Source organism: Nelumbo nucifera, chromosome 2 (genome assembly GCF_055504915.1).
Source record: "Nelumbo nucifera cultivar China Antique chromosome 2, China Antique-T2T, whole genome shotgun sequence".
Classification (NCBI taxonomy): domain Eukaryota; kingdom Viridiplantae; phylum Streptophyta; class Magnoliopsida; order Proteales; family Nelumbonaceae; genus Nelumbo; species Nelumbo nucifera.
In genome coordinates this window covers 91,970,938-91,982,352 of record NC_142650.1, presented here as the reverse complement: position 1 = coordinate 91,982,352, position 11,415 = coordinate 91,970,938, and the positions used below count along the sequence as shown (strand labels likewise).

Genomic DNA, 11,415 nt, shown 5'->3' with positions numbered 1-11,415 from the left:
GGCATATAAAACTGTCTAACAGTGTTGGATGCTAGAAAGGGTAACAACCTTATTCTGGTTCCTTTGGAAGAATAGGAACAATAAAATTTTCAAAATGTGTCACTCCCTCCCCAAGAGATAATCTTGAGAGCAAGTTAGTACGCAAGTGAGTTCATTGAAGCCAATTATCAAACCACTAACTTGACGGTCGAGAGTGACCCAAAGTGAACTCATTGGATCGATCCCCATCCCCTCGATCGAAGCTATATAAACTAAAAGTAAATTTTGGTGCTTCGACAAAAGAGGATGGGAGCTGCGCCTATGGGGTATTAATCTTATATTTATGGACTTAAAAAACAAACTAACTCTTTCTTAACAAATAAGTTGGTCATAGTTTGGTGGTAATTGTAGTTACTATTTACACAAGTTGTGAAGGTTCAAATCACATTACATGGATGTTATTTTTACACAAGCGGCGAAGCCATTTGACTATGTTCAAATTTTGGGTTTGATCGAACCACTTAGGTTCAAACTGGTCAGACCAACTTGAACTATCTAATTGGATTATCTTCGAGCTAATCACATCAAGGGTGGTTGAACCATTTAGATTTAAATCAGTTTGGTCGTACTAGACTAGACCGGTTCAGCCAATGGTGGATTGACATGGACCGGACCATATTAGGTTTGTGCACAGGTTTGGGACCGAATCGACTAACTCGAAGTGGGTCAAGGTAAGTAAATCAGGTCGCTCCTAATACAGGTTGGTACTAATCAAAAACGATTCGGGTTTGGGTCAACCCGGATCGACACGTATCGAGTCGGGTTGGGTTGTGTGAATAATGGTTGGCCAATGTTGAACTGGTTCGGACTCGGGTTAAATTGATTTGGATTTATGTTGGGTGAAGTGAGTTAATTCAAGACAAAACTAAATTTAGTCAATAGTTAATAGAAAATTAATGCATTAATTATAAATTATTTAATTCAAATGAAAAAAATAAAAAAAAATGCTATGGAATTAATACTTATGTCCGTAATGGTTAACCCAATGGTTATCCACAACCTTACCCAACCAAACCCATTTAAATAGGCGGGTTGGGTGATGGGTTGATCACACAACCTGCCAAGTAAATGGGCAGGTTGGGTGGGTTGGGTGGGTTCACTGGGTTGGGTGAAAATTTTCCACCTGTACCGGTAGTCATCAACTTCCTTAAGACTGTGTTTGGTTGCAATGCAAATAAATTTGCACTGATGCAAAATCATGGCAGTGCAAATGATTTGAGTGTAAATTCTAACCTATGTTTGTTTTAAATTTTATCTTATTTTGTTTGATTACAGTACAAATGAAGTAAATTAAGACATAAACCAGAATAAAATAAAATCTAAAACAATATTAAACAAGAATTTGCATTTTTTTTACATTTACACTTCCATGCATTTGTACTAGTGCAAATAAAATTGGACTACAACCAAACACAGCCTAAAGGAAAGTTCAAAGTCCCCTGGACCTGATTCTTGCTGATAAAGGATTGTAAGGAAACTGCTAGTTGACTGGAAGCTTAGAATATCCTACAATCACACTCTCAAGGAAGGCAACTCTGTAGCTGATTGGCTTACAAATAGACTTGGCAATTGGGTTGGGTGGGTTGGGTTCGGGTTGGGTCAAGACACTTCAGGTTGATTTCGGATCGGGTTTTATTTCAGGTTGGGTTATCAAATGCTAGACCCTATCCCTAAATGTTCGGGTTAGGGTTGACCCATGGGTCAATTCGGGTCATCCCAACAAATAACTGAAATTTAAAGAAATAAAGAAAAACTACATGAAAATCTAAAATTAAAATAATTAACCTTAAAGTTCCAAATATAAATAAAAAAACTTGAACATTTAACAATTTAAAGAGTAAACGATAAAGAGTAAAGACTAATTAGAAAAAATTAAAGAGTGAAAACTTCTAATAATGCATAAATAGTCCCAATTAGACTGGACAATCAGGTCAGCGGGTTGACCCATGAGCCATCGCAACCTAGTTTTTTTGGGTCAGGTCGGGTCGGGTCGGGTCGGGTCATTCTCACATTTAGGTAGCTAATTATGATACCCTAACCCTGTTTTTTCAGGTTGTGTTGGGTCGGGTTTGCAGGTTGGGTCAACTTTTTGCCAAGTCTACTTACAAACGAAGGTCATGTACGAGAAGGCACTTTCTCCTCCATTCCTGGCTTGTGGTTATTTAATGATCTGGTTCGAATGGATGCGGCAGGAAGACTCCTTCATCGTGGTGGTTAATTCTCAAGGCTTCAGACTGGGTTCTTTTGCCTTGCTATGTTTGGTTTGAAGGAAAAGGTAGGGAAAGGAAGGGAAAGGTAGAGAAATCTATACAAAGTTTATATAGATGTCCCTACCTTTCCCTTCCTTTCCTTACTTTTTCCTTTAAACCAAACGCAGGGTTTGTTTCTTTCTTCCTTTGTCTTGGCTCTTTCTTTTCTGACCCTCTTAATTAGCTAATTAATAGAGAATATATTATATTTGAAGTTAATGTAAACTTGAAATATCACAAAACAATAATTACCAACTCAACTTACAAAGGTTTCAATCCATGAATAGTATTACATTGGGCCATTGGCTTAATTATTAATGATAAAGCTTAAATATTGAAAAGAAAACAAATCATGATCACCAGTTAGAATAACAGCTAGCGAAAGCAATAGTGAAAGAAGCAAAACCATGGCAATGGAGAAGGGGCTCCACATACTAGCAGCACTACTTGCAGTACGTCGTCTTACCGAGGGAAGATTGTGAAGTAGGTCTGGACAATGGTGAGGATGATAATAAATATTGCACCCAAGAATGCAATCACAGTCCAAGGGGTACTGAAGTGTGTGTGGTAAACTTGGCCAAACCAGACCGTCCACTTGTGTTGGGTATACCTTTTAAGTTGGTCGGTAACACGTGAAAAATCGTTATGATCCACCAGCTCCTTGGCCAAGTGGTTGATCATGTTGGCGGCATCTTCATCTGTACTGAGAAGATTGATTAATACATCGTCTGACCTGAGCACCTTCACATCATCAGCCTGATCAATGAGTGAATCCAAGAAACAGATATAAGAAGCCACCATCGAATTACCCGGAGGAAGAGATCTTTCATGGACTAACAAGTTGAGAAACAAAGTTTTGGTTGAGCGATCGATGATTATTGGAGGGAGTGTCAGATATCCAAAGAAGAGACCCTTTTGGAAATGGACACTATCCAAGTTAAATGATTTGCTCTTCTTGAAATTTATCCCCGCCTCTTTAAGCTCGGCCGCTGAACGGATTGAATGCCAAGGAATTGACTCCTCGTATTGACTTTGAAAGCAGTTCCTGAAATATCCAATCGTGTTACAAAAACCAGATCGGAACTTAAATAATATATCATCACCTCGATCGATGCTTTTGATGACAAGTTTTTTCCGGAAAAGGTCAAGGAGATGACAAGCGGATTGGGTTTGTATATTGCGGTGCAGTTGCCGACGGTCATCGGAGTCGAAACAGACGATTCTCTCGATGAACTTGTCGAAAATTCCATCTTTTGCATCTTCTGGAAATGCTTCAGTCATCAATGCATCGAGGAGAGTAAGAGGAAGTTGGTTCTCCAAAAGAAACAAGTCAGTTCCTATGAAAAATACATCTTCACTTTTCAACTCCCATCTCTTGAGCTTATTATTTATTAGACAATGGATGAAAAAGACCACAAAGCAACCATCCAAAAACATAACGCGACCGAATTCATCATTGTTCTGTAACTTATCTGGAAAATTCTCGTGGCTGTAGCATTTCTTTGCTTCTATTGACAGGCTTTTCACCTTCTGGTATAACGCCTCTATGTCCGAGTGTGTAATCGTCTGTCCTGATGTTGCCGGTTGATCACTCGGTTTCCCTTTATTCTTTATTTGTTTACTCTCTGAAACTAACATATGTGCTATTCCTATCTTCTTGTCCTCCATTCTCTCGAAATTAGAATTTCCATGGTGATAAGGACCGATGGAGACCACCTGTGGATCATAGGCTGCCCCGTTACCTTCAACTTCTCGCAATGTTCTCGGAACCGTCGGGATCGGACATTCTTTATTAGATTCAGCATGTTTTGGCTTCCAGTCCACTATGGAATTATAAAATATTAACTCATCCTGGTTTTCAGGACCGGTCCGTATCTCTATCGTTCTATTTTGGCTTTCCTCATCCATTTGGATTCACAAATAAAAATCAGGTTTAAAGAATTTGTTCTGATATCACGCACCTTTTATATCATGTTGTGCCTCTGTGTAGAAAGTAGAAACTTTGTCGAGTGTCCTGCATCAAACCAAAACAATGCTTTAGAACTACGAAGTTCTGGGTTATGTTTGGATAGCTGTATGTGCTCAAGTTAGGCTCGAAAGTCAGTAGAGTAAACTCGGTGAGGATTTCAAAGAATATACTAATAGAGCTTGGCGTATTGTATAATAAGTTGAAGGGATATATGTAAGGGTCCGTTTTGTTCACAGTCGGAATCGGAAAGAATAACCCATTCTGATTCTGATTCTAGACCCATTCCCATAAACCAAACGAGGTCTAAATTCCCAGTATTTCCAATTTTGCAAGTACTGAATCATTTTAAATGCAAACGACTGATTAATATTAATTTTATACAAACCCTAAACTGAGAGAAAATAGGCTAAAATTATTTGGTCAAAATTCATAGAATAGAGCATTAACAACACCCCTAAAAAGTATTGTTACAAGTTGAAAGGGATAGAATAAGGATTTGGGGTAGAACAAAAAGGACATTAGTAACAAATAATTTAACAATAGGCATGGCTTTACACAAGTCGAAACAGGATTCATGCAGCTGACCACATAAATTTGGAATAGGGCTTTGATGATGATGATGATATAAACCTAAAAAATTCACCAGAAAAACTAGAAACATGTGGGGAGGTGATTAGGCGCCTTTTAAATCCTAAGGAGAAAACAGAAAATACACTCAAAGATGAATCGGTCCTATGTTTCCGCCTAAATATAATCCTGTTTAAACTAAGGGCCTGTTTGGTTTCCAGGAATAGGTGTCTTAAATCGGAATCGAATGCCGATTCCTATTATTTGTCTGGCATGAACGGTTTTCAATATAATCGGGTATATCGAATGATCCAATTATTTATCGGGACAGTTATGGGTCTTTATAATTTGTTTTTCATCTAGTTCTAATTAAATTTCACCATTTTCAAAAAAAAATGTTTTGGACCGGGACCACATCTCTCTCGATATAAATATGTAAGAAGAAAAAAAATTATTAAGAAAAGAAAAAAAAAAATAATACAAAGACAATAGCTCAAACAAAACCATGGACACCCAACTAGACGAAATAAGCGTTGGACCCCTATTTATACATCAACCGACTAAAAAGCCCAATGGGCCCCGTATGAAAATGTCAGTCCACCACGACCAGTTAACACAACACTTCCAGCAGGTGCCGGAAACTGCACCTCCAGGGCTTCACACACCACTGCATCGCTGCCAAAAGCCAGCAGCTGATTCCTTCCCACTAACACCATTATGTTTGCCTCAAGTATTCTTAGTGCCTGTTTGGGAGGATTTTCATGCAGTGGATTCTGGCTTTGCAAGGTGGGTCTAAGATTTAAAATGTCGGGTATTGGAGGAAATATGATCAGTCTTACGAATACCACAAACAGGTTGAAAATGTCGGAAATATTATATAAAGATTTGTAGAAATTATAAATTATAAAATAAATAAAAATCATGCAAATCCTTTATTTGTCTACAAGCCTTGCTTCTGTCTAAACTGAAAGACAGCTTATTTTGCTGCATGCATATATAGTATGGTTTTTAAAATCGGACCAGACCGAATAGTCAGACCAGAAAAACTGGGAATTAGTCAGGTGATTGGTTTCATTTTATCCCATAACTGCTATTTTACCAAAAACTGTTGATTTAGTCAGCAAATCACTGATTCAGGCAGTCAAATCATTTAAATCATTCAACTGTTTTGACCGTTTTTTTATTTTTTTAAATTTTTTGGTCAGAATGGGCCGTCTGATTCTTGACCAGAGAAAAATGTAGTTTAATAGAAGTAGTGGAAACAGAAGCAATAATAATGACTAATAAAAAAGTTTCCAAATCAGATCAATAATTCTCATCCATTACATCCATGCATATGAGATGATGACTAAAACAGTAGATAGCAAAAAATATTCTAAGTAAAAAATGTTAAATAATAAATCCCCACTAGCGAATTCATCCCACAGAAACATGATAACAATATGAATAGGGAGAGGGCTAACTACCTGGGTTTACAGAAAAAAAAAAAAAGACTTAATCACCCAGAAATTTTGATGTTAGAGAGGACCTAAAGAGGCTCCACTATAGTTGATACGTATATAATAAGGGCTACTCTCGGATGGACAATTTGAACAGCCACATTATCCCTGAACATGGCAAAAATAAGGTGAGAACAAAAAAATACTGGATTGCCTGAAGTATAATAGGCATAAAAAGCAAAATGAGAAAAATGAAAATACAAGAGTGGGAGAGAGAATTAAAGAGAGCATTAGAGAAACTATTCTAATAATAATAATAATAATAATGATAATTAATAAAACAAACTAAAACGAGAGTGGAGAGAAAGAGAATTGAAAACAACTCACAAATTATGATGTATTCTTTGAAGTTGTCGCCAAGAAATCTGCTCTTTCTCTCTCTAAGTGTTTGTATTTTCAAGATATATCCAATCGAAGCAGGGTTTTATAGAGAATGAAAAGTAAAACTGAAAAAGCTTTAAGTTAGATGAAATTGGGGGGAATAGTACAAAGTGATGATCGTGAAACACATTTTTTTATTTTTTGAAAATGATCGTGAAACACATTGAATGGTTCTAAGTGGAGTAAAGTAATATGTAGACTTTGAATTGAGTGAAAGTAGGGAAAGAGACCAGGATCGACTTAATGACACCAAGGCAGCTGTTAGTCTTAGAGTCATTTACTAAAATACCTCCTATAGTTTCAGAGATTTACTTAAACATATTCTATATATAGTTTGTATTTATAGTTTGCAACCTATTAATTGCTTAATTGACCTTTCATTAAGAAATATTTGTTATGCCATCTTAAAATAATAACATGATCACCTAAACTAAGTGGAAAATGTTCATGGCATGGGCTCATATTTGTTTATTCCAAATGTATCCCTAAACTGAGTGGAAAATGTTTAAACATATGGATTCATGGTTGTTTGTTCCAAAAGTATGGCTACCACTTTTTTTGTATAGAAAATAAAATTGACCAATTAGAGAAGAATAAAGTGGTTATCCATGTTTTATTAGGGATAAAAATGATATTTTCTGTTTTTAGTTTCTTTTGATTAAATTTATTTGAATGGATGTTAGGGTTAAAACTGCTATTTTCTACATTTATTTGATTAAATTTATTTGATCATATTCCCCAACCGAATCAATACAAATTGGAAATCAAAACCAAATCGTATCGAACTAAATTTAATTTGATTTGGTTTGGCATTTGTCATTGGGAGCATTATATTAAAAAATTTTGACACATTTGCTATGTGTACAAATTATATTTGTTCTGTTTTTTGTCATAAAAAAAAAAAAGAAAAGAGTAAGAAAGAAGCAACTCGTAATTGCAAAACAAGAAAATGAATAAGCCTAGCAAACCAAGTGGTCCAAGCCCACCACTTTACAAATAAAGGATCAAACATAAAACTTGAAAGCCTGAACGGCTGAAACCAATGCAATTGCGTCACACATCCTTCAGGGGCAAGTTATTCCAACAAAACCCTAAAATATAAATTAGCAATTGTCGAAATGAAATATCAATAATCAAATTACCGCATCCTTCATCCAGCAAAATTAGATTTCACCCAAATCGTTATTCTTAGGTTAATTATAGGAGATGTATTAAACCTTCTCTAGCTTAGCTGCAAATAAATCGGATTGCATAGGATATAATTCGATTCAATAGATCACCTAACTGCAACTTCATCATATCACTGTCCACTCCTTTTCAATCTATGGAGTGAGAAGGTTAAGCGTCGGAAGGGGTTTAAATTTGAAGAATTGTGGACAAGACACACAAGGACTTCCCTCAAGAGGTTGGTGAGACAGGTGCTAGATCAGTGTGTTATAAATTAAAGAGTGAGAGCTGTATTAATTAAGTGGGATAGGAGGACGTTTGGTAATATCTTTCACCAAATTGAAAGGATGAGGAAAAAGGTGGCGGATGTTAGACAGTGTATGCCCTTAGTTCCAATAAGATTGATGTACTTACGACATTTATTGTAAATGAATAAAATGAATATTTGATTCATGTTATTGTAGTGTGTTTCTATGTAATACCCTTAAACTGGATACATAATGAGACTCGTGTTAGTTTATAATGTTCACAACCAATGGGTCGATCTGGGGAGATCTATCCTGATAAGGCTGACACTGGTGTGCTGCCAAGTTAGTTGGGGTGGCCTGACCCCTAAACTCGATTATGATACTACACTAGGTGTCAGATTGAGCTGTCTTTGATATGCCAATCAGTAAGATCCTTAGAGGGGGTCAAAACCTGGATATGTTGGACAATTTGAGAATTCATCTAAGTGGATGATCATAGTGATAGGATCAACCCCTTTGTCGGACAAAGGTCATGATCGGGGATGCACTCTCTCTGATGGAAACCAAGACTACCGGTAGCCGATTTCAATCGTTGAAATTTGTTTTGCAAAATATATTTATATAAAGATATACATATATATATATATATATATATATATATTACGGTTTCTAAACGTTTGCAAAAAGATTTTAATTCCTGGGATCCATGTGAGCAGAGAGTGCAACATTGTTCCTTGCAGCTGAGGGAGATGTCCTCTCTTGTCGGGCAGTGTTTGATCATTATGGGCTGAAAGGTTAAGTGTAAGACCATTGAGGGCAATACTTAATGGGCTAATCTTGCATCTGCCCACAGTCCCTAGGTTTTTATAAGGTGGCTTGGCCCAAGGACCACTTAATGTAAGTGTTGGGCCCATTAGGAGTCCACGTGATGGGCTTCAAGGGGTTCACTGTCTTTTCAGTGAATTCGGCTAGGCCTTGTAACAGAGGCTGGGCCAAACCCACATGGCTGATGTGTAGATCAATGTTTCAGTCCCACGCCATACAAAGAAGCCCAACTGGGCAGTAGTTTGGAAGCCTTCTGAGGACTTAGACTTATTGGGCCTAAAGCCCATTTCGAACTGGCCTAATCTAGTTAGTTAAATAAGGGGGCGAATCTGGGATTAAATCAGCATATAAGATAGGGTCTTATCCCTATCCACTCAGAGAGTCCAAGTTCAATTAAGGATTTGAATATGGAAATCTCCTAATGAGATTAGGAGAGAATTAATCTATTTTGCATATAAGATAAGGAATTATCCTTATCTTTTAAAGAGAACTCTTTATCCAAATACAGATTTGGATTAAGAAACTCCTAATGAGATTAGGAGCTCTCTTTAAGGCTATAAAAGGAAGAGGGGGCGAACCATTCATCCCATCCAAGATCTAGAGATCAGATCTCAGATCACCAAGAGAGAAGATAGCTACACCATCTTCTGCTCTTACATTCTCCTCCAGTTGCCGCCACACTACCAGTTCAATCTCCATTGTAGGAGCGATCAAGAAGAGTCTTGATATCAGTCTTTGGAGAAAGGCTGATCTGAAGTCATGGTCACTGCCTCCATCGAATTCTTGCTGAAGAATTCGGTTCGTTGGACGGACACTACTGATTCTGCTCCCATTCACTATGTCATCTTTAGTGGGAGTAGTCTTTGAAGTTTTTCTTTGGGCGTGAATACCTTCGTTGGGAGATACTTCATCTTCGTATCAAGTATATCCCTCTCCTACTGTTTTTGTTCAGATCTGGTTCGGTTCTTGGTTCAAGATTGATCATTGAAAAGCAATTTTCTAAAACAGGGAATATGATTCCCACATGGGAGAGAGAGAAATTTTTGAAAATTTTCCCTACCTTCTTGCAGGGCTCGGCCATCCATATGATGGATCTCTCATCCCTTCAACGAATTTACAAGGCCAACCACCTATGACTGAAAATTTGAAGAAAGAGAAGGAGATGGTTAAGTAGTTGGAGGAATTACTGGAACGAGAAGAAGTGTTTTGGAAGAAAAGACCTCATGAACTGTGGTTGCAGAAGGGTGATAGGAATGAATTGGGATATGCTATTCACATAGGGTGCCTCACAACGACCTCACAAGCACATCTCACCGTGCATTGAAAACATTTTTCGTAAAAAATAACACATAAGTATGGGAGATGTTCCCAATACACAGTGGGATGTACCTATGTGGTCTGTGTGAGGCACCCTTTGTGAGGAGCAGATCCGGTCTCGATAGGAACATGAAGTACTTTCACTTAGGTTCTGTTCATTTTTCGGTAAGTTACTTACTCGGGTAAATGTAATTACCTGGGTAAGTTTTTCCTGGCAAACACTTACCAGGTAAGTGCATTTACCCATGTTCTTTTATTTCTTAGGTAAATAAGGTAATGACCATTTTTGTCCCATTCAAGTGTTAACAAGTTTCCTCCTATGTGGGAAAATTATTTACCCACCTAGGAGATGGGTATCACTTACCCGGATATAAGTGATACCCAAGAAAATAAACATTCCCTGGTGCCCACATAAATCTGAAGAATGAACATGGGATTCTTGGTTTATGGGATTCAAATCCCATTAACCAATTTCCCCTTCTCAAAATTCAGAAAAAGAGTTCCCCCTTAAGTACACGTGTGAATAGAAAGAGGTCATTTATTAGGAGTAATAGCATATAAGGTCAACTTTTGAAGTTCAATATCAACAAAAGTAATATATTTAAAAAAAATTAAAAATGGGTTAACTTTTTAAAAACAATATCAATAAAGGGCAAAAACACTACTCATCATCTTCTTCTTGCCATTTGTTCATTAGAGTCGTCGTCCGCCGCCGCCTGCCACCATCCACCACCGCCGTCCGTTGCCACCCGCCGTTGCTTCCGCCCACCTCCGCCTCTGCCTCCGGCAACGTTGTCGGAGGTGGCCAGAGGCAGAGGTGGCGGCGACGGCGCTGGTGGTTTCTCTGTCCAACACTGCCACCTCCGCCCATCTCTGCCTCTGCCTCCGGCAACGTTGCAAGAGATGGGTGGAGATAGAGGTGGTGGTGGCGGCGGGCAGAGGAATGACCACCAGCACCACCGCCGCCACCTCTGGCAACGTTGCTGGAGGCGGAGGCGGAGACAGGTGGCAGTAGACGATGGTGGCGGGCAGCGGCAAACGGCGGCTCTGATGAACAAATGACAAAAAGAAGATGATGAACATTGTTTTTGCCCTTTATTGATATTATTTTTAAAAAGTTAAACTATTTTTGAAATTTTTTTAAATATATTACT

At 37.9% G+C, this 11,415-nt stretch overlaps 1 protein-coding gene across 3 annotated transcripts; it reads right to left on the bottom strand.

Moving 5' to 3' along the window:
* Positions 1-2,516: 2,516 nt before the first annotated feature.
* LOC104590194 (UPF0481 protein At3g47200-like) lies at positions 2,517-6,726 on the bottom strand. 3 transcript variants are annotated; one of them, XM_088898896.1, is made up of 3 exons: positions 6,651-6,726; positions 6,291-6,431; positions 2,517-4,302 (listed from the first exon to the last, which is right to left on the bottom strand). In XM_088898896.1, exon 3 carries the CDS (start codon positions 4,194-4,196, stop codon positions 2,751-2,753), a length of 1,446 nt encoding a protein of 481 aa, XP_088755022.1. In that variant the 5' UTR covers positions 4,197-4,302; positions 6,291-6,431; positions 6,651-6,726; the 3' UTR covers positions 2,517-2,750. The 3 variants fall into 3 exon arrangements, with proteins under 3 accessions (XP_088755022.1, XP_088755023.1, XP_088755024.1); XM_088898897.1 differs by having other exon boundaries at positions 6,353-6,431; XM_088898898.1 differs by lacking the exon at positions 6,291-6,431 and having other exon boundaries at positions 6,651-6,721.
* Positions 6,727-11,415: the final 4,689 nt, after the last annotated feature.

Coding starts and splice junctions, on each gene's coding strand:
- LOC104590194 (XM_088898896.1), bottom strand. CDS start 4,196: ATGGATGAGGAAAGCCAAAATAGAACGATAGAGATACGGACCGGTCCT.